Source organism: Trichosurus vulpecula, chromosome 4, assembly GCF_011100635.1.
Source record: "Trichosurus vulpecula isolate mTriVul1 chromosome 4, mTriVul1.pri, whole genome shotgun sequence".
Lineage (NCBI taxonomy): Eukaryota > Metazoa > Chordata > Mammalia > Diprotodontia > Phalangeridae > Trichosurus > Trichosurus vulpecula.
The window spans coordinates 277,386,794-277,410,587 of NC_050576.1; the positions used below are offsets into that span (position 1 = coordinate 277,386,794).

Sequence of the window (23,794 nt, forward strand, 5' to 3'; positions counted from 1 at the left end):
TACATTGTATTGAGATCTCTTTTGCATCTCTAATACTGTAGATGTTCAGATCTCCATGGGCAGCTAGGTGGCCAGTGGATAGAGCACTAGGCCTGGAGTCAGGAGGACCTGAGTACAAATTTGGCCTCAGATACATGGTCCTAAGCAAGTCACTTAACCCTGTTTGCTTCAGTTTCCTTATTTGCAAAATAAGCTGGAGAAAGACGTGGCAAACTACTCCAATATCTTTTTCAAAAAAAAAAAAACTCCAAATGGGATTATGAAGAGTTCAACATGACTAAACAACAAGAGAAAAGCCCCTCAGAAATGCCATAATAAGAGTTTGCATTTATATACTGCTTTAAGGTTTAGAAAGCACTTTAAATGTGTATAATTATGTGGGTGGTATATAAATACCACCTGCAAAAGAGACTTATTAGGCATGATGTGTTGTAAAAACGGATTTATGGGCAGTATCTTTTAATAGTTATGTAAAACTCCTTCCAAAAGGTAATATTGTGCAATATCAAAGTATTAACCTGAGATTCAAATAGAAAATGGGCACAGGGAAGATTGAAAGGGGCTCTTCTCCGCTAGAGTCCCTGGAAATCTGCTATTAAGCCCTCTCACCAATTTGTGCAGAGGGAGGTGAGCATACAGGGACCTTGTGAAAGACACACCAAAAGGCAAAGGTATTGAATAGAAAGAAGAAAACAGTGTTGCAGCTGAAAGAGTGCCAGAGCCCTAATCTATGTCTGAGACTTTCTACTTGTGCGGCTGTAGGCAAGCTACTGTCTAGCCTCAGTTTCTCCATCTGTAAAATGAAAGGGTGGATTAGATCACCACTAAAGTCCCACTCAGTTCTAAATCCTTGATCTTAAAGTCAAGAAAAGCACATTTTCAGATAGTTTCTTACTGCATGAGATTCATGTTTTCTCAGTCTCTTCAGCGAATTATAGATTTGTTACTGAAAACCAAAATCCTAAAACCAAGAATTTTTCAATAGTCATTGCCATTTTGCCTAAGATTCAGACTGTCAGTTAAGAAACTGGTCACCATCATTTCCTATTTCTTCTCTTCGGTGATTTGTAACCCATAACAATTCACATTTCCATGGTACTTTAAGTATTAAAGAGCTTACTTTACTTTGAAAATCTTACTTGATACTCAGAACAACCTTGGGAGGTAGATACTATATTATCTCCACTTTAAAGATGAAGAAACTGATGTTCACAGAGTTTAAGTGAGTTGTCCAAAGTCAGACAGCTAGTAAGTGTGTAGGGCAGGATTTGAACTCAGGCCTGACCTACTCTAAGTTCAGCACTATCTACTGTGTCACTTAGCTGCCCACAACAATTCTGTGAGAGAGCTAGTACATGTATGATCTCTGCTTTACAGATGATACTGATGTTCAGCAAGATTTAAATGTCTTGCTCATATCACATTGCTAGCTTCTACCTATAGTCTATTTAACCAAAAGAAAAAAAACTGAGAAATGTTCTGATCAATAACTGGGTGCATTTGTCTAAGCCAGGGGAAGCGAACCTTCTTTATGCCTCCCCCCAAAAAAATCACAGGAAGGTTGGTCACCCACAAAACTTTCTATTGCTAGGTCCAGCAAAATACTGTTATTGTGTTTGTCCTTCGTTTTTGAAGAGAACCAACGACCTCATGATGTTGGGGTCAGGGTTTGGCTGTGGTTGATCAGTCCAATATGAGTTCAGAAGGCTCTACCACAGGTCAGGCCATTAGAACATTTGGGATGGAGATGTCTCTGGACTTGTGCAGCTCATGTCTCCTTTGTGCCACTATGATTCTGCTTTGCTCATGGAGCACAGTGCCTTCTTTGGGGTAGTTATGCCATGCTGGGCAGCCCTCTGCCAGCATCTCCCATGTGTCACAGTTGATACTAAAGATCTTTTAAGAGACCCTGAGTGTGTCCTTGTACTGCTTGTTCTGACCACTGTGTGAGCGCTTACCTTGTGCAAGTTCTCTGTAAAATAGTCTCTTAGGTAATGCCAAAGTCTCTTTGGCATTCGGGCTGGGTCCAGCCCATTGGAGTTGTTCCTCTGAAGTTTAAATGCTAGGCAGTTCATCTCAAGAGAAGACTTTAGTATCTGGTGTCTTATCTTGCCAGGTGATCTTCAGAATCCTCCTAATGCAATTCCAGTGAAAGCAATTTAGTTTCCTCGCATGGTGCTAGTAGATTGTCCAGGTTTCATTTCACAGGCATACAACAATGAGGTACGGCTCTGTAGACGTTCAGTTTGGTAAGCAGCCTAATGCCTCTTCTGTCCCACACTTTTCTTCAGAGCCTCTCAAACATTGAGCTAGCTTTGGCAATGCATGCATCAACCTCACCATCTATCTGGACATCTTTGGAAAACATACTGCCAAGTAAGTGAACTTATCCAAATCATTCAAAAGTTCTCCATTTAATATGACCAGTGGCTCCACATATGGGTGGTGCATATGGGTGGCTGATGGAGGACCTCTGTTTTCTTGGTGTTGATTGCCAGGTCAAAATTAGCATAAGGGGCAGAGAAATGATCCATACTTTGTTGCATCTCAGCCTCAGAGGCTTCATTGAGTGCATAAATCATCTGCAAACAAAAAAATCATGTATCACCTTGCCCTCCACTCTAGTCTTGGTCTGTAGCCTTTTCAAGTCAAATGGTTTACCATCAGTTTGGTAACTAACCTTGATGTCATTTTTGTCCTCATTAGAGGCATCTGACAACATTGTAGAAACATCATGCTAAAAAGCATGGAAACAAGCACATGGCCCTGCTTTGCTCCATTGGTGACTGAGAAAGCATGTGAGCATCATCCATTATCCAGAATCCATGCAAGCATGGCATCATGAAAATGGCATACAACACTGATGAATTTCTCCAGGCAACCAGATTTTGCCATGATCTTCCACAAGCCCTCATGACTGACAATATCAAAGGCCAGGTCAGGTCGATGTACATTGTGAACACACCTCTTTTGATCCTGGCATTTCTCCTGGAGCTGTCACACAGCAAAAACCATGTCAGCCATTCCTCAACCCTTTCTGAAGCCACACTGGCTCTCAGGAAGATGACCATCTTCCAAGTCAAGGATCAGTCAAGAATCTTGCCAGCAATGACTATGAGAAAGATCACCTTGTGATTGTCACAGGACAGCCTGTTTCCTTTTCTTTTATAAAGATAGACAATAGAGGTGTCCTTGATCTCCCATGGGATAACTTCTTCTTACCATATAATCCAGAAGACTATATAAAGCAAAATACTACACAGCCTTCCAACTGTCATCTTGACCTCTGGAACAACCTGAGAACAACCAGAGCTTCCCTGAGAGAGTCAGGACCAGGAAATGTTCCAGGGTGTTTGCTGAGAGACTGGTACAAGTTCTACTTCATACCAGCTATATCATGAGATGTTTCAGATATCCTAAGAATAAAATAAATAAGCATGAAGAGGATCTCTGCAATGAAAAAATTACAACATTAATACTGTCTTTATCAACTACTGTAAAACTTTTGAATCAGTTTGAATAAGTCATGAGTTATTGTGTATGGCAAATATATTAAGTAGACCTGAAGAAGATGTCCTTCTTCTCCTTGTGGAGTCCTCATACTAAGCATTTCATGGATAGCCTGGGCTAATTTTCCTTTGAATCCAGTCAGCTCTCTTTTGCCAGAAATCCTGCTCTCTGAAACTACCTCATTCCTTATATGACTGCCTGACTGTGTCTGCCTGAAAGGAGGGTGTATGTCTGCAAAGGTCTGCTTTTTCCTCAACCTCTCATCATCACGTTTGTCCATTAACAGATGCTTTAATGTTTCCTGTATTCTGACCTTGCCTCAAATGTAGCAAGGTCAAAGGTTAGCTGAAGATAAATAAAATATTACAGCTGGGCAGAGATCCAGAATCTCTTTCTGAATATTAAGAATTTTACAAACTGGGAGCTCTGAGCTAATTTGTTTGTACTATTAACTCTCCATATAATATAAATACCATAAAACAGCAGAGGAAGAAACCACATGAGCCTACAGACCACCCTATTACCCCCTTTGCTAAAAAATGCACTGTTATGACAAGGTATGGCTGATCACATAACCAGAGAGAAGGCAAAGCAGGGAGGAGGTGGTAGTAGCTAATGGCCAAAGAAAACAATCACACCCAGAAATGCCCCTCCCTCACACCAGAGGAGATATGCAAGACCTCCTAATAATTCAGCTCTGCCCTATCCAGCTGGGAGGAGGGAGCACAAGAAGTCTAAGACTTGCTAGTCAACTCTACACTCTACAGCAACACCCAAGTGTGTTACAGCAGGACAGCTATCTCGTAACTAGCTGAGTGACAACAAACATAAAGGGTTGATTAGTAAAAGTCTCTAGTTTTGGGTTACATGGGTCTATTCTCAGACAAGTCTGATCCTTTTAATCAATGACTTACTTGAAAGTATAGACAGCCTCTTTATCAAATTTACAGAGGAAACAAAGATGCTATGATAGTTTACATATTGGGTGACAGAATCAGGATTCAAAAATCTCAAAACATTTAGACAATGGATGAAATCTTAAGAGGATGAAATTTAATAGGGCAAAAAAGTAATTGACTTTTATTATGTTTAGAAGGGCAAAATGTTCCAATTAAATTTAACAAAATTAACCTCAACAACTACTAGATCAATAATGACAAGTATAAAGACTTAAGATTTGGGGATAAGAATTAGTTACTTTGTAAAAAAAAAAATTGTTGGAGAAACTGGAAAGCAGCATGGCAGAAACTGGGCAGAGACTAACATCTCACACTATTTACCGAGACAAGTTCAAAATGGATACATGACCTAGCTATAAAGAGAGATATTACAGGAAAATTAAAAGAACATGGAACGTATTACTTTTCAACTACTGGATCAATCAACCAAGTGCCTCCTCTGTGCCAGGCTCTGTGCTAGGTTCAAGGCTACTGAGTCAATCCCTGCCCTCAAGGAGTTTACCTTGCACTGCAATAGAAAAGGCCTGCCCTAGCATCAGTTCATATGAGGACACAGTTGCTTTAGTTAACTACAAGTTCTCTGTGAGCCAACAGTAAGATGGGAATGCCTGAGAAGGAATGCAATCTTTTGCTGCATTAATAGCACTATAGTGTCAAAAACAAATCCCTGAACTCTGAGGGGTAGATGCCATATGCGGTGCTGTGTCCAGTTCTGGGCACCATATTTTAGGAGGAATATTGAGAAACCAGAGCATATCTAGACAGGGTGACTAGGAGGGTGAAGAGTTTGGAGATCATGTTATATAAGGAATAGTTACAAGAAGTAGAGATGTTTGCCCTAAAAACAAAAAGACCTCGGGTAAGAGCTATTTTAATGATCTTAGAAGAGTTCAAGGACTAAGTATTTGAAGCAGCATGGCCCACTGCAAAGAACACTTGATCTAGAAGAAGGGAGCCTAGATTTCAGCTTGGCCACTTAGAATCTATGTGACTTTGGCTCAATTATTTCATCTCTCTGGGCCTCAGTTTCCTCATCTGTAAAATGAGAGAGTTGGATTATATGACTTTTAAGGTCCCCTCCAGCTCTAAATCTATGATACTTTGGACTATGGATTAGATTTACTCTACCTCACCATGAAGGGAAGACTATGGAAGAGAAAATTTTGACACAATATAAGGATGAGCTTTCTAAATGTTAGAGCTATCCAAAACCAAAATGGAATTTCTTATGAATTGATTTCCCCATCAACAGAAATGTTCACATAAAGACTTGATATAAAAGCTTGACCACCTGAACTATCAGAAAAGCTATAGAGGGGATTCCTATAGTCTGGCAGACTACACTAGAAGAACCTTAATGTACCTTATTTTTTTTAAATTAAATTGTATTTTATTTTCAAACAAAGATGCTCCTTTTCTCCCTTCCACCCACTCTCCTCATTGAGAAAGCCTGAAAAGCAAAAACCCCAATTATAAACATGCATAGTCAAAAAAAATTCTCACATTGGCTATATCTTAATTTGCACCCTGACTCCATCACCTTTTTATCAGGAGTTTGGCAGCATGTTTCATCACAAGTTCTCTGAAACTGTGGTTGGTCATTGCGTTGATAAGAATTCCCAAGTCTTTCGAAATTGTTTATCTTTACAATGTTGTTGTTACAGTATAAATTTTTTTTCTGTTTATCTTACTGTGCATCCGTTCATACAATTCTTCCCAGATTTCTCCAAAACCATCCCTTGATCAATTCTTACAGCATAATGGTATTCCATCACATTAACATGCCATGACTTGTTCAGCCACTCCCTAATTGATGAACACCCCTTTGATTTCCAATTCTTTGCCACCACAAAAAAAAGCTGCTATAAATATTTTTTGTGGATGTGTGTCCCTTTCCTCTTTCTTAATCTCAAGTCAGGGGGGGAAAAACTCAAACAACTTTGTAGAAGAATTTCTCCTACAAAAGAAAAAAAACACATAACATTTGAACCTTACAACTGCCCTTTAGTTGAAAGCAATCCTTTCTGAATTGTAAAAAACAATTAAAAAAATGGGAGGAAACTTTCCACCACCCATTAAACACAGGCTATCCCAACCACTAGGCCCTAGGTTAGGTTCTTTATTGCTTTCCTGATCAACCCATACAGTTTTTAGAGCAAGTGGGGTTGGGGCAATGGGAGTAAGAAGAAATGAAGGGAGTTGGTCAGACTGAAATAATACAAACATCCTAACCTTAGCATATCAGAATCGACTCAGTAGGTAATTAGAATGGGAAAGACCATGGAGGACAGCACAACTTCAGCATTTGACAGGAAACCCTAGTAAAGGTGCTAGTAGCACTAGAACTTGGCTGCCTGGATTCTATCATGGGATTTTTTTTCTTCCAACAAAAAGATCACATTGGATACAAGGCAAGAATGCTTATGTTCACAGAATAATTCTCATCAGTTGCACAAATGACTTAATAATTAGTGAATACTGCAACAGAAATGAAAGTGATTTTTTTAAGAGCTAAAAACAGAGAAATGCATTGGCCATTATATCTCAAACTTAATTTCCCAGACAGACAAAATTGCACCATATTTGTCTTTACTACCAATAATAAAGCATGGTAGGTTTACTTTTTTTGATAACTTTATTAAAAATATATACAAATATATAACTTCACAATGTTCAATGTTTTAAAAAAAATCATTGCATAAGAGAAGACATCAATAAGGTGGTGCTTTATGTTAACAAAGAGCTTAGTCATCTATTTGGAAACAGATACGTCACATAGGTCATTAAATAGAGATACCAATTTACTTCCTCAAGCAAAGAATGCATCCTTCTTTTATCTTAATAATGAAACAAATACTTAATGAAATAAATATCCAAGTGAGTAAGTTCTGTATGAATTCATAACCTTCAGCAGCATACCTGTCAATTTAACTGACAACTTGGTATGCAATCATCAACATAAACAGGACAGAAATGTAAATGAAACGATGTACACAGTGAGTGTGTATGTCCCTGCCTGTAGATTCACCAATACTTTTAGTGATAACTAAACTCTCAATGTTCCATCTGAGAGAAAAAAAAAACACAATCATAGGATAATAGATTTAAAGCAGGAAAGAGACCTTAGAGACCATCTAATTCAACTCCTTTGTTTCACTTTTATTTATTTTTTATTCTGAATTTACAAACACCTTCCCCAAAAGAGATCATTTTCATATACAAAGTAGAATAAAAAAAGAGGATTACGCATGAAACCATAAATCTCTATTACATATAGCTTGCTTTAAAAATATATATAGACATATATATGTATACATACACACATAAATATATAATCTGTATATATGTATAATAGATTCAACATATTATTTTCAAAGCTGTCCTGTTTGTGTTTCCTTCTGAACTTCCTTGGTGCTTTTTAGACATGTTTCAATGAATCTCTTATTTCTTTTCTTTTTCTTCATTCTACAAATGTGGAAACTAAGGCATTCAGAGGTTAAGTGATTTATTCAGACTCACCAAACTAGCAGGTCTAGAGGCAGAATTATCTTCTTGTTTGTTCTCTTCCCTCATTGGGACATAAGCTCCTTGGGGACAAGGACTGTATTTGTACATCTAGGACTGTGCACAGTGCTTGTCGCAGAGTAAAAAGCATAATAAAAAATATTTATTTAAAGTCAAGAGGTATTTGTTAGGCATCTAATATGTGCCAGACACAGTTAAGTGATGGAAATAAAAAGATAGGAAAGAAACAGTTCATGATCTCAAGGAGCTGATAGTCTAATGGAAGAGATAACATGCAAACAGCTATATACTAACAAGACATATACAAAACAAATTGAGATTATCTTAGAGTGAAGCATGGGGTGGGGCAGAGGGAGGTGTCAGGAAAGGCAGAAATTTTAGAAAGGCAGAAAGTGAAATTTTAGATGAGACCTGAAGGAAGTAAGGAAGCAGAGATGAGAAGAAGGAATTCCAGGCATGAGGAACAGCAAGGGAAAATGTCCAACTCCAAGTCTGGGCCTTATCCACTGCATCATGCTGCCTTTCCAATCAAAATCCTACTTCAGTTTCCTGAATTCAGATGTGAGAGCTCATACCCATGTTTTCAACTCCACACCCTCCTAGAAATCAGTAATTTCACATGTTTATATCCCACTCCACCAGTGCATACTCAGCCCCTCATCCTATGAGCCTAGACCATGTTTGCATGAGTTACTCATTTGAAAAAAATCAGTTATCTCCTGGGCACACTTCTGATGATAAATCTCTATGGATAATAAACAGGGGCCATTGTCTGGCCCATACCTGGAGCCTTTTGAGCCTGGTAAGACTTGTATAAGATTACGCTCCACCATCAGCTAGGTAGCAAAGTGGATAGAGCACCAGCCTAGAGTCAGGAAGACTCATCTTTCTGAGTTCAAATCCTGCCTCCTGATACTTACTGGATGTGTGACCCTGGGCAAGTCACTTAACCCTGTTTGCCTCAGTTTGCTCATCTATAAAATGAGCTGGAGAAGGAAATGGCAAACCACACAGTCACGAAGAGTTGGACATGACTGAAAATGACTGAACGACTACACTTCACCACCATATCTATTAAGAATCCAGGGATACAACTATGTTGAGAAAAGGGCAAAAGCCTTCTGTGAGGGAGTGACTTCAGCCTCAAAATAAAACAAGATGACAATCCTAGTTCCACTACAGGAGGAAATAAAGAGGCACACAGTCCTTTAGAGGGAGTGAATAAAGAGGAGGAATAAAAATATGCTAGTAACCCTACAGATACTTAGCCAGGTAGCTAGTATGAAAGTTCTTCACCAAGAGTAATTAACATATTGCTCTCAACAGAGTCATATAGAGCCTGGAAAAAATATAAATATTTAATGTTTACAAGTATATTTTCTTACAGTTAAGCAACCTGAGGTGCTTTGTACTTTTCTACTTGATAAGATAAAGCCTAAGTATCTCAACTCAGTAAAATAAAAGAGGTAATATTCCAGAAGCTAATAAAAAATATAACTTTGATAAGCCTCATATAGAATCTTGAAACTTTGAAAAGGAAGGGAAAAATACAATGATGATAAATTGAACATTGATTTTTAATCTTTCTACAGTAGGGATTTTGTGCTATGGATCCATTTGGCAGTCTGGTGAAGCCTATGATTTCCTCAAAATCATGTTTTAAATGCATAATTTATTTATTTACGTGGAATTACAAAGTAAGCCAAATATACTGAAAAATAGTTATCAAAATGTTAAAAATTTCAAATTTAATATTTCCTGAAACTACAACCAGAGCCCCTGAGGTTAGAAAAGTAGAGGATTCTGATATGGACCCTCTGGGGAGGGGCATGTCTTTGTATCCCAAATTAATAATCCCTGATCTAAAATAATGTCTCTTAGGGTTACTTTTCAGAAAGGGAGAAAGAATCATAATGGTTAGATAGTTCATCTTCTCCATTTTGCTTTATATACAGATTAATAAGAAAATACTCTGTTTTCAAAGGTCTCCTTTTTGCATGGTGTGATGGTACAGGCCTGAAATTCCTGCTCCTGGGGAAGGCTAAGGAGGGGGAATCACTCAAGTATTAGACTGCTGATGCATTAAGGCTAAAGGTAATTGGGTGTCCACACCAAGTCCAGCATCAATATATTGAGCACCTGAGGAAAGGGAGGAGAACCAGGCTGCCTTAGGCAGAGGCAAAAGAGCCCAGGTCAGAAATGGAGGAGGTCAAAGCTTCCAGGTTGATAGGTCCTTGGCAACTGTAATTCTAGTCTGGGCAAGATAGGGAGCACCAGTCTCCAAAAGACAGGGGAGAAGGGAAAGGAAAAAAACCCCTCATTTAAAAAAAAAAGATTCCAAATATTCTGAAACATCTCTCATATAATTGTTTTTTTTTCCTTAAGGATTGATAGGAAGATCATAGAATTCTGGAGTTCAAAGGGATCTTCAGGCCTCTTCCAATTCCCTTGTTATTTTACCAATAAGGAAGTTGAAGCACACATACCCTTCCCCCCCAAAAATTGAGTGACTTGCCCGAGGTAACTTAGGTAATAAGCGGCAAAGCTGAGATTCAATTCCAAGTCTTCTGACTCTAAATCCTGTATTCTTTCCAGTTTGCCTTTCATAGGGTTAACCTAAATTCCTTAAGACTCAATTTAAGCTCATTCCTCTAAGTCAGTCCTCAGTGGAGATGAAGAAGCACTGGTAACCAGTGTTGTTTGTCCTTCATTCTTGAAGAGAACCATGTCATCAAGAAAATGATTCCATGACTTGCAAGTGAATTGGATTTAAGTGAGGGAGGGCTGTGCAACATCACCAGCCTCACTTTCTCCTCTGGAGCCGTCTGGGTCCAGTGGCCAGATACAGATCAGGATGACTGGAGATGGCCAGGTAGTAACCAGTGTAAAAACTTTGTACAAGAATTTTTGAGCTCCTTCCATAGGAACAATCCTAGTTCCTCTAACTTTTCATCTTCCCCCCCCCCATTAGTACAATGACCAACTCTTTCTTAACAACAAAATCTTAAGAAAGTTGATGAAGCTCATCTTGCTGACCCAATTACAAGGGTTTCTATACTGACAAATGTAGGTTGGGTAGAGGGTTTTATAACTAGAAATATCCCTCTCAATCATCAACTACCAATGTATATGTTAAGCACATAGCTAAAAGCATTTGAATCACACCTATTATAGATTAGTTGCATTACTCTGGGTAAATTGCTTATCCACCCTGAGCCTCAGTTTTCTCTTCCATGACATGAGAATAGTACCTGTAGTATCTACTTTGAGGCAGCTGGATGGCTCAGTGGACAGAGTGCTGGGCCTGGAGTCCAGAAGACCTGAGTTCAAATCTGGCCTCAGACTCTTACTAGCTGTGTGACCCAGGACAAGTCACTTAACCTCCATTTGCCTTAATCTACCAGAGAAGGAAATGACAAACCATTCCTTGGACAGTATGGTCCACAGGATCTTGAAGAGTTGGACATGATTGAATAACAACAACAGCACCTACTTTACAGGTAGAAAATGAGCATATATGGCACTGGCCCTTTAAAAGCTATGTCAATGTCAGTTAATATAGCTAGGTAATGATTTTTTACCTGAACAAGGGTCAAAGGCAATTACAAAGGAAAAAACAGATAATTCTGATTACATGACACTGAAAAGCTTTTATTGTATAAGCACTCCTTTTTCCCAAAGAAGTAACCACCATAATAGCTCCCTACTGAACCAAATTTAAACTGATCATTTAAAGCTCTCCACCAATAGACTACTGCCTTCATTGACTACCCTAACTTTTCACCACAAGGAGAAATAAGCCAGGACAGTGGAGGAAACTATTAGCTACCCTCTCCACTTCCCACAATATCCACCTAAACTCTGTTTATTGTGTGTATGTCTCTTTCTCTCTCTCCCTTTACCCCCACTTCTTTCTCTTTTCTCCAATTTATTTTTCTTAATTCTTCCAGCTGTTTTCCTTCTGTGCTTTAGACCTGCCAATGGTACTTGCCACTAAAAAGGCATCTGAGTTCTAGAATTCATTCTGGCTTATATTCTTCCTTATTCATTCAGCAAACATTTATTAAGGACTTTATGTACTAGCCAGTAGGGGTAATCCACTAATACCCCCAAAGGACTGGTGATCTCATGTATATGGGCATTCCCTTCAAACATGCCAATCTCAATAGGTGGTCCACCCAGTGTGCTAGAAGGGCTTTCCTTCTGGCATTGTGAAGATACCAACCGACTATGCAGCCTGCTCATCAGACAGCCCTCACATTTGCTACATGATTGATTTGTCTTCTTTCTTGGTCATACATTTTTGGCCACTGATTTTTCAATCATATATGTTAGGAATAATACAAAAAAGGTAAATAAGGTGTGTTCCATGTGACTTTAACAAGTAAACAACACTGAGATTTTCTTATTGTACTTTCTTACCATACTCAGAATTAGATACATCCTGCTCGGCTCCAAAAACAGATAGGTTAAGCAGTGGATAGAGTCAGGAAGACTCCTCTTCCTGAGTTCAAATCCAGTCTCAGATACTTACCAGATGTGTGACTCTGGACAAGTCACTTAACCCTATTTGCCTCAGTTTTCTCATCAGTAAAATGAGCTGGAGAAGGAAATGGCAAACCACTCCAGTATCTCTGCCCAGAAAACCCCAAATGAGAGCACAAAGAGTCAGACGTGACTGGAATCGAAACAACAACTCCGCATCAAAATTATTGTATGTGGCAAAAAAAAACACCTTCCCCAATGGATTCTTCCTTCTCTTTTTCTCCATTCTAGAATGAAGTAGCACATGAAGACAAAGGAGCACTGATGATGAGTATGGGCATCTGCAAATTTATCAGGCTACATGAAATTTTGACAGCTCTGTCAAGCTAATTCAAATCCTCTTTCTTGTTTCTATAGGGCTGAAATTTGGAGGATCTTAGATCATTGTACATATTTGATGAATTGTGCAGGGATCTGGAAACTTCTTTCACCCCACCTAGTATTCTTATCTTCACTATTAGGGCACTTGTCTTCAAATCTCTCAGTTCTCACAGCCCCCACTTCCTCTCTGCCCCATGTGCTTGCCAAAATGGCCTTGCAATCACTTAAACCATTCCACCTCCAAGGTCCTGAACTCCCTTTTCTGACCGACAGCCTTAAACCCTTGCTCATTCTATATTTATTCTTTACTCTCATTGAAGCCCTGCTTCCTTGATTGTTCCAAGTCCTCTGAACCTTCCTCTTACCTCACCTTTATCCCTACTACTTTTGACCCTATGGTAAGCCACTTCAACAATGCCCTCTTCTCCGAACTTGAATCCCCATCCTTGCCTTGCTAAGGCCTAAACTTTACCATTGCCTTCTTCTATCCTATTCCAAAATTGCTGAGTGCCACTGGAAGAAATTCTGCTGACTGGGCTCATTACAAATGTATGTGAATGGGCAGAGTTCTCACTGCTGTGCAACAAGCCTTTAGGTTATCTCACTCTCTTTCACACTCCTCCCAGCGACTGTTCGAAATCTTCCCTGTCCTTTACTCAAGCCCAAATCTACCTTCTCTGTCCTCACTTTCAGAAAATTATTCCCATTTTATTGATTGAGACTATTCAAGTGAAAACATTTGGTATCCCTCCTCTACTCTTGCTTTTCACCCATTCTCCTTTCCTTCAGGATCAGATGATCTTGGCTAAAACTAATGTGTGCACTTTGGGATCTCCTCTCTTCTCTTCTCTTCTCTTCTCTTCTCTTCTCTTCTCTTCTCTTCTCTTCTCTTCTCTTCTCTCCTCTCCTCTTCTCTTCTCTTCTTCTCTTCCCTCCCCTCAGACTTTGTTCTAACAATTCAATCAATTCAGTCTCTTTAATATCTCTCTCTCTCTCTCTTTCTCTCCCCTTTCCCTCCCTCCCTTCCCATCCTACTTCTCCTCCCTCTCTCCAACCCCTTATCCCTTTACCCTTCAAACATGTTGGGATCTCATTTTTAAAAATTCCTTTACCCCTCTCACCCTCTTAATCCAAGGTCCTATCTGTTCCTTTTCAATGTCAAATTGCAGTTCATAGCTTCATTTACTCACTACTCACTCAACCTCTTGAAACCTAGCTTTAGTTTCCTCCACTTTACTGAAATAGCACTCCAGAAGATCACTATTTACCTCTCTATCACCAAATCCAGTGGGTTTTGGTCACCTTCCTTGATCATGCTAGAGATCAAGGCACTGAAGATCACCCATATCCTCCCTCCTTTGTTATCTCATGGTTCTCCCTATATCATCTTTCTAACCAACTGTTCTCTATCTCCTTTACTGGTTTCTCACCCAGCTTCCCTTAGGTATGGTTGTTGGTTTTTTTTTCCCAGTGTTCTGCCCTAAAGCCTTCTTCTCCTCCTGGGTGATCTCATTTACACCTGTAGTTTCTACTATCACCTCTATGCAAATCACTCTCAAGTCTATTTCTCTACTTCTCATCTGTCTCCAGAACTCTACCCTTTCAGTTACTCTCCATCTCCATTCTCAGCCTTCTCTAATTTCTATTCTTCTGTTCCTGTCATGATCTATAAATGGAATGCATTCCTCATGCCCATTCTCTTTCTATGGAAGTCCCTCCCTTCAAGGCCCAACTCAGATCTCATTTCCTTCATGACACATTCTGCTGGACATCCACTTCATGGCTATCTCCCTCTCCTCAATTGGCTCCCAACACTTTTTGATTCTCTCCTTTACACTTCCAGCATTCTTATGTATCATAGTTATTTTTGTATTTGTTCTCTCTCCATCCCAAACAGATGGTAAGTTCCTTGAAAGCAAGGCACATACGCACTATATAGTATGTATACATGTTTGAGATCATAGGGCTTACCACACAGTGCCTTGTAGATCATGAATATCTAAGAAAAGCTGAACTGATACTGAACTCTTAAGTTTTTAAAAAAGTAATTAGCAAAGCTGACAAAATTTCCTGGAATCATCATGTGGCGCTGTCTTTAAAAACAGTGACAACAGCCTGAAAGAGGCCTTAGTCTAGGGATTGCTAGAGTAATCTTTTGTTCTACAGATAAGGAATCTAAGCTGCAAAGACCTGGACAATGTTTCGTAGCTAGTGAGTGGCAGAGTTGAGATTAGAATTCAGATCTCCTTCACTCTCTCTGTCCAATCATCTTCTCCAATCACTCTTCAAGCTGTCCAAAAGCAAAGGGCTTCATCTTGAAGATCAGTAAAGAGACTGCACTGATATCTTAGGAAGGATATTAGCAAGTCCTGAGATTTTTAAGACTGCCCTACTTCTGCTCCCCCAAAATTTAACTTTAGAAGTAGTTAGAAAGATTATCAACAGAAAAGTATTTATTTTTACTTGGAGAGACCACATCTAAAGCAACGATTAATAATGGGGAAACTCACAAATTACAAACTTGATGCTAGTCTAGTGAGTAAGCAAAAGTGATAAAAATGAAAGATAGCAAAGGGGGGGCTGTTGTCCTAGATTGAGCCTCTAGAAGCAAATTGCCGTTCTGATGTAGCCCTTTCTTGGGACAGATTTTCCTCTTGCTCAAAGCAGCACTGTGTGAATAAGAATGCCAACCTTACTAGCCACACTCACTGAGTTCCCTTGGAAGCATCAAATAAGTAGCCAACCCTTATTTTTCCACCTCAGTTAATACTCACAGCTTCCAAAGACTAGCCAGGGTGGGGCCCTGTTCTCTTCTTTTGTTCCAGCTGAAGCCTAAGAGAACTCTATCATTAACTCTGACCAAAGAGAAAAGTGAAGGATGCCTACCTAGCCTGATGGCCCCATCTTGATATAGAGATGACCCTGAATTTTGGAAGGCCAATTAGTGAAGTCTCATCAGTAGAGTCTTGACCACCAAATGTTGGGTGGGGTGGTTTTTTTTTTTTTTGGCAGGGGAGCTGGAATTCTCATGAACCATCTTATGAAACCCTCAATTGTAGTGTGGAAAAGGATAAGAGCTGTCATTTAGGAAAGAATATCCACATGGATGAAATCACAGATCCTGATCTTATTGCAAGCAATATGTTGTAGTATGTTCTATACATATAACTAAGAGTATGTAGCAGGAAATGGGTGGGGGGAGGGAAGGAGCATTTATTAAGTGCCTACTATGTGTCACTACTGTGCTAAGCACTTTAAAAATATTATCACATTTGATCTTTCCAACAACTCTGGGAAGCAGGTGCTATTATTATACCCAATTTACAGTTAAGGAGACTAAGGCAAACAGAGGCTAAATGACTTACTCAGGGTCATACAGTTAGGCAGTGTCTGAGACTGGGTATGAATTCAGGTCCTACTCTAGGCCCAGAACTATCTACTGTGCCATCTAACTACCTTAGAAGAAAGGTTCATTGATTGTTTTCCTAGTTTATGTCTCTTTTGAGAAATAATATGAAAGCAAAGGCTGAAATGAAAATGCTAATCATTAGATTTGTGGAGAGGGATGGTGCAGTAGATAGAGCACTGGGCTTGGAATCAGGAAGACTCTTCTTTCTGAGTTCAAATCTGGCCTCAGACACCTACTAGCTGTGTGACCCTGGGCAAGTCACTTAACCCTGTTTGCCACAGTTTCCTCATCAGTAAAACGAGTTGGAGAAGAAAATGGCAAACCACTCCAGTATCTTTGCCAAGAAACCCCCAAAATGGATTCACATAGAATCAAAGAGGACTGAGTAACAACACAACAACAAAGATTTCATGTAATTCAAATGATAAGGTATTATCATTTCTCACCTTCCTCCTCCACAAAAGAAAATGTAACTTCCCACACAGCAGTAAATACCCTAGTTGATATTATCAATCTTAGGCATGCAAAACTTCTGCTGTCAAATTAAAATGCACTTGTTTGACTTGTGATGCATTTCAAAAGTACTTCTTAAAAATCAATTTCACCTAGAGTTGTCTCCAAACTGAGTAAAGCTTACCTACAATGCTGATTTTCTATTCCAATTATCTTTTCAACAATCTTTTTAATGTCTAGATTTTGCTTGAAACAATTTTCTTCTTACAATATTCTTTAACACCTCTCTCTTTGACTTCATCTTCTTCAAAATCATTTCCATCTAGTAGTTCTTTCCAAACTGAGTAAAGCTTACTACAATGCTGATTTTCTATTCCAATTATCTTTTCACCAATCTTTTTAATGTCCATATTTTGCTTGAAATAATTTTCTTCCTATAATATTCTTTAACACCTCTCTCTGTTTTTTTTACAAACCTCAACATCCTCCCCTCCCCCTTTAAGCTTCCTTCATTGTAATACATAAAACAAGATTTTCTCTTATTGATTTTGTTTTCATTTGTAAATGCTATAACCTGTGGGGCAACTAGGTGGCGAGTGAGTAGAGCACCAGCCCCGGAGTCAAGGAGACCTGAATTCAAATTCGACCTTAGACACTTGACACACTTACTAGCCATGTGACCTTGGGCGAGTCACTTAACCCCAACTGCCCTGCCTTCCCCCCTCCAAAAAAATGCTATAGCCTACACTGAATTTTATGTTCAGTCTATTTTGTAAGTTATAAAAGGAGGTGTAAGAAAATACCTGTGATGGTCAGAAAGGTCACTCAAGATGAAAAGCTTTTTAAGAATTAAGATTACTAACAATTAAAGTTCAATTACTCAAGACAAAGAATGCAGTGTGGCCAGGAATCAAACAGCGTTGTTGTCAATATCTTTGCACCAGATAAGCTTAGGCATAGATACCTCCCAAATAACCCCAGATTTACGAATAGTGGGGACCGTGGAGAGTACTCATCTTCTGGAGAGGTATTTTGCAGAATGTGAGTGGGGAACAAAAGCTAAAGTTGCATTATGAAAGACTGTGCTTGAATAGATCATGGACAATGTCCTTGTAGCCTCTTCAATATTCTCTGACAAGGGTCTTCCTCTAAGTAGCAATGAATGGAGTAAGGGAAAGACAACAGCCCTCTTCATATTCCACTGGGCTTCACAGTTTAAATCACATTATGTTAATATTAGAAGGGAGCTTAAAGCTGTAGTTCAACTTTATTATAATAAAGATGAGGAAAATGAGATCCCAAATTGTTAAATGACTTAAAAATCACACAGCTAGTTAATAGTAGAGCCAGAAATTAAGTAAAACCAACTCCCTCCTGCATGCCTACTGCTATGCTCTTTCCATTATCCATCAATCACCAAATATTTATATTTGTTTTGAGAATAGGTCTCCTCATCTCATTCATGCTGGAAGTTCATGGCCATTCTCATGATTGATCCTCTGGCTGATTGGCATAGAAGCTTTGACCTGCTCTATTTCCAACTTTGGCTAGTCTGTCCCTCCTTAGGCGGCCTGGTGACTCTCCACCCCAAGGGACTCATTATGTTGGAGCCAGTTTGGTTTCATCCCTATTGCAGCTCAGAACTGAACTCAAGTGATCTACCAGTCTCAAACTCTCCCACCACTCTAGTAACAGAGGTTACAGGCCTGTTCTGCCAAGTCCCACCAACAAGTATTTCTTAAGTACCTTTAAACAATTCCTACTTGAAATAAATTACACCATCTGTCTCCCACTTACCTGGGTATAAATTCTACATCTGATGTTAGCTGTGAGACCACAGTGTGGGGAAGAGGAGGAGGGAAAGGCACCTAACTTCTCTAAGTGTCATCTTCTTAATCTATAAAATGAGGATATTCCCATAGTACTTTTCTTACAAGGTTGCTGTCCACCTGAGATAGTGCATGCAGAGTGCTGTATAAACCTTAAACTGTTCTATGAAGATTTGCATAACGGAGTGGAAAGAATCCTAGGTTACAATTCTACCACCCATACTTAAGCCATGGAACTGGGCTTAGTCTCCAAATTTTCATTTCTTCATCTGTAAAATAGGGATAATACTACTCATGATATTTGCCTCACAGGGTTCTTCTCAAAAAGATAACACAGGGTGTCCCATGCTTTAAAACTACCCTAAGACTCTTGGGACACTCTGTATATGTAAAGTAGGTAAAGAAATTCTTCTAGACTTCTAGGTTATTGCTCCATAGGAGAGTGATGCAAAGTATGGATGCACCTAAATATTATATATATATGTATATATGTATGTATGCATATATACACATATATAACGCATTGTTTATATATAGTTTATATGTTATTTGTATATGGTTGTATATATTTTGTGTATTATATATAAATATATAGTGCATTGTTTATATATACAGTTTATATATAGTTTGTGTTTGTATATATTGTTTGTGTACTATATACATAAATATATAATGCATTGTTTATATATATAGTTCATATGTTTGTATATATTGTTTGTATATTATATATTGTTAATATGTGTAGAAATATATAATGCATTGTTTCTTTTCTTTTTGAAGTCAAGTATTAAGAGGAAAAAAGGGTGGAAAAATGCCAAAAACAAAACAAAACCCTGTCCCCATGCTGCTAAATCTCTAAATGTAACAGGGAGAGTAGATGGGGAAGGGTGAGGAAGGTTACAGGAATAGCTCCTAGACAGAAGAGCAAACGGACCACAAGCAAGACTGAAGAATGCTAAAACCCTATACAAGAAGCTAGAATTCTTAATTCATTCCATATATATCAAAACATAAGACTTGTCACCCTTACTGTTCCCTGGTCTCAAAATATATGTTATAAACTCAATCTCTGTTTCTCCCAAAGGTGCACGAAGAGCAAACACAGTTTGCACAAAACAGCAGCTTGTATTGATGTTTATGTTCCAAGTGATCCTCCCCTGGGTAACTGCAGCTATTGCAGGTGCCAAGGTGACACCTTTCTGCTGTGTTGACTTGCTACAACCCAGCCCTGGCAGGACTGTAAATCACATCCAGGCAGACGGGCTCCCACCAGCATCCCTGGCAAGCTGACAGCTAGCTGCAGGATGTCAGTTCTGTAGGGGAGCACTGTAGTTAAGAGTCTGTGTTCCTGGGCATTGCCTGGGCAAAACAGTGTTACCTAACTATGCCCACCAAAGCACTAACGCAGCAAATTGTGTAACACAATACAAGCCCAGCCAGCAAGGAAAGGAACACATTTTCCTTTAAGAGACATCTTTTTTAAAGCTAGCCTCGAGTTGAAAGGACATTGGATTTCAGTCTCTTTTAGACAGCTCAAGTGGTAACCCTAAGGCATTGAAGAGGACAGTTCCTTTCTCTCCTGAAAAGACCTGGGGATGGTCCCCGAAGGTTTTAATTATAAAGGGAGGACAAAATTAACCACTAAAGTTAAATGCTGATGGGGGGGGGGGGGAGGCGTGGCGCGACCCTAGCAGGTGCATCTGTATAACTATCAGAAGAGGGAAGACACCTGCCCAACATCTCACCGGGCCTCAAGTTTATAACCTGTAAAATGAGGGGGGAGGGGTTGAGACAGGAATCTAGTCTAGCAAATCAGCAGCTAATCTCGAAGATTTCTCCCAGCTCTAAATCCCATGATGCTAAGAATGATTTGCTCATAATTTCTTCCCAAGCATGTCAACCAGACTGGTACTAGGATGTAAAGGGCCCGGAATGCTTGTTTTCCTTTAAAAAAAAAATAAACGAACCAAGGTCGCCCTCCCCGGCCCCCAGCAGAGGGTAGCGTGCTATTCGCGCCCCCAGGCCAAGGCTCTGAGTTTGGAGCCTGTGGGTGGCTTTCCCTTTCCGCCCGACCTGTTCAGAGTGATTTCAATCTTCTGCAGTGGCGGAAGGATGGTTGGCTGGTTATCAGGCTCTAGGTGCCTGTCCCTGCAGGGGAGGAAGCCTTGGGACCGGCTGCTTGTCCCTTCCTGGCTACCTGGGCGCCCAGCCTGCCGGCTTGGGGGCACAGTCGGACTGCCCACTGTCTCCAACCCCGGTCCCTCTTGGCGCTCTCTCTGCGCACCTGGACGAGACATTACCTGCGGGAAGGCACCGCTCCGGCCGCCCTTGCCGTTGACCGCCAGAGGATTCCGGGAGGCCGGCTGCGGCGCCCGGTGCCCAGAGCCCTCCGTGGGCTCCTGGGGGGCCTCCGGGGGCGCCGGGTAGAGCCCGCAGCGGCGCTGGAAGCGCGCCACCAATTGGGAATCACTCAGGCTCCGCAGCAGTTCCGCCATGGTCTGCGCAGGGCACCCACGGCGCGGGGAGCTGGAAGGAGAGTGGAGCGGCAAGGGGTGAGGAGGCCCAGCGTGGCGCTGCCCTGCCCTGCCCTGCCTTACCCGACTGGTGCGGTTCGCTCCACACAGGCACCGAGTTACCCCCGCCCGCGGCTGCCTAGCTCTCTTACACCCGCTGGGGGCCGGTCCGCCCCACTAATCGGTGGCCAACAGGTGTGACCGCGCTGGTCCTAGTGCCGGATCTTAGCAGGCACCGAGGCTCTGGGGCCAGGTAGTTCTAGGCCTGGTTCTGCATGCAAGCCACACCCCCGCCTTCGGCCCTGTCCAATAAGGCGCTACAAAATGGTGCTAGACCCGCCAAATGGCTACAGCATCCTGGACTTTGGCTGGTGGACAGGTGTCTAAGCCAGGCCGCTACCCCCACCCGCAGCAGCTCAGAGGAGTTATGGGAAACCTCCGTGGTGAAATTAGTTATGGCCACACATGTAGCTATCCCTTTTGAGCCCTGTAGTGGTGTGATGTCGAAGTAGAGTCCAGGTTCCTTCCAGATCTAAATTCTATGATCCTATCCAAGCACGAGCTTTGGTTTGCCTTCCTCCCTGCTCCCCACCCATTACTTGAAATCTAGACCTTAAGGTTTTCCTGCTCCATCCCAGATTCCTGCATTCCATTCATAGGTGTATAGGATGACTCCCAAGTTCTAAATACAAGAATTATGCAATGCTTTCTGTGCCGGCCTTTCCTGTCCTTGCTTAACAGTTTAGGAGGATCAAAAATCGCCCTAAATCCTTCACCAAAGATTTAGGGGTACCATCGGATGGCATCTGGAACATTTTTTGGTGAAGGGGAAAGGCTGAGTGTAAAGGAATGATGTTGTTTGATTTTGTGCTAGGATATTGAATTCATGCACAGAGGGGAGTGGGGGTTGGTGGTGGTAGGACAGCACAAAGGAAATCGCTTTCTCTTTTTTCCAGAACTGTCCTAAATTGACAGTCGCTGTCCAGAGAGAGGCTGTGTGATCTAAGCCCTTAGTGCCAGAAATCCTTGAGTTCAAGGCTTGCCTCTGACATATGACCAATATGTCAATAAGCATTTATTAAGCATCTACTACGTGCTTTGCTTGTTTCCCTGGGAATATAGCCCCTGATCTCAAGAAGCTCTAGGTCTAATGGGGAGAAAACATGCAAACAGTTACCTACAAACAAGATATATACAAAATAAATGGAAAATAATCAATGCAGACTAGACAATAGCACCAATAGGAATCAGGAAAGGCTTCTAGTCGAAGATGGGATTTTAGCTAGGACCTAAAGGAAGCCAGGGACGCCAGGAGGCAGAGATGGAGTAAGAAAAGGTGGGGAGGGGTGGGAAGGAGAACATTTCCACCTCAACAAAGATCTAATGAAGGGGCTAGGTAGGTAGGAGGAGAATCAGGAGAGAGCAATGTCACAGAAACCTAGAGAGAAGAGGTTATCAAGAAGTGTGTGATAAACAGAGTCCAAGGCTGCAGAGAAATCAAGAAAAATGAGAATTGAAAAAAAAAGGCCATTAAATCTGGAAATTGAGATCATTGGTAATTTTGGAGAAAGTAGTTTCGGCTGAATGATGAGGTCAGAAGCCGAGCTATAGAAAACTCAAAAACTGAGTGAAACAGGGAAAAGGAAACAGCCAGTGAAGATGTCTAGAGTTGAGAGATGGAGTATCTTGTGCAAGGAACAATAAGGAGGCCAGAGTCACTGGATCACAGAGTAAATGGAGGGGAATAAGAGATAAGAAGACTGGAAAGACAGAAAAGAATCATATTGGGAAGGGCTTTTAATGCAAAACAGAGGATTTTATTTTTAACTGTAGACATAATAGGGAGTCATGGAAATTTATTGAATAGAGAGGTGGTCAGATCTGAACTTTAGGAAGATTAATTTGACACCTGGGGATAAACTGGAGTGGGGAGAGACTTGAGGCAGGCAGAGATGTGGCTAAAGTAGAAACAATAGGACTTGGCAATAGATTGGATGTGGGGGTGGTGGTGAGAGAGGTGAGGAGTTGAGGATGATATCTATGTTGTAAGCCTAGGTACGTGACTGAGAGGGTAGTGGCAACCTCTATAGTAAGAGAGAAGTTAGAAAGAAGGGAGGTTTGCAGGAAAAACATAATGGATTTTGTTTTGGACATGTTGAGTTTAAGATGTCTACTGGACATCCAATTCAAGATGTCTGAAAGGTGGCTGGAGGTTAGGAGAAAGTCAGGTCTAGGAAGTAAAATCTAGAATCATTAGCATAGAGATGATAATTGGAACTATGGGAGCTGATGAGATCACCAAGTGATATAGTATAGATGGAAAAGAGAGAAGGGTCTGGGACAGAGCCCTGGGGGACAGTCACCTTTAGCAGGCATGACCTGGACAAAGATCTAGCAAAAGGGTTAGATAGGTAGGAGGAGAATCAGGACAGAGCAGCATCACAGAAACCTAGAGAGAAGAGGTTATCAAGGAGAAGAGGGTGATCAACAGAGTCCAAGGCTGCAGCGAGATCAAGAAAAATGAGAACTGTAAAAAGGCCATTAAATCTGGAAATTAAGAGATCACTGGTAATTGTGGAGAAAACAGTTTTGGCTGAATAATGAAGGTGGGAGCCAGACTATAGGAGCTCAATAATTGAGTGGAGGCAAAAGAAGTATTTATTATTTTTTGGCTTCCTCAAGGAGTTTATTCACAAAAAGGAGGAGAGGGGATGAATGGAGCACATGAAG

At 40.7% G+C, this 23,794-nt stretch overlaps 1 protein-coding gene across 3 annotated transcripts in view; it reads right to left on the reverse strand.

Annotated features, from left to right (window-relative positions):
* SGPP2 (sphingosine-1-phosphate phosphatase 2) overlaps nucleotides 1-21,046 on the reverse strand; it is a 132,561-nt gene extending 111,515 nt beyond the window's left edge. For 2 of the 3 annotated variants that reach the window (XM_036757053.1, XM_036757052.1), the window contains exon 1: nucleotides 20,852-21,046. In XM_036757053.1, coding sequence (XP_036612948.1) covers nucleotides 20,852-21,046 — 195 coding nt within the window. The remainder of the gene's footprint in view (nucleotides 1-20,851) is intronic. The other variant, XM_036757054.1, reaches the window with a different exon arrangement.
* Between the last annotated feature and the right edge of the window lie 2,748 nt (nucleotides 21,047-23,794).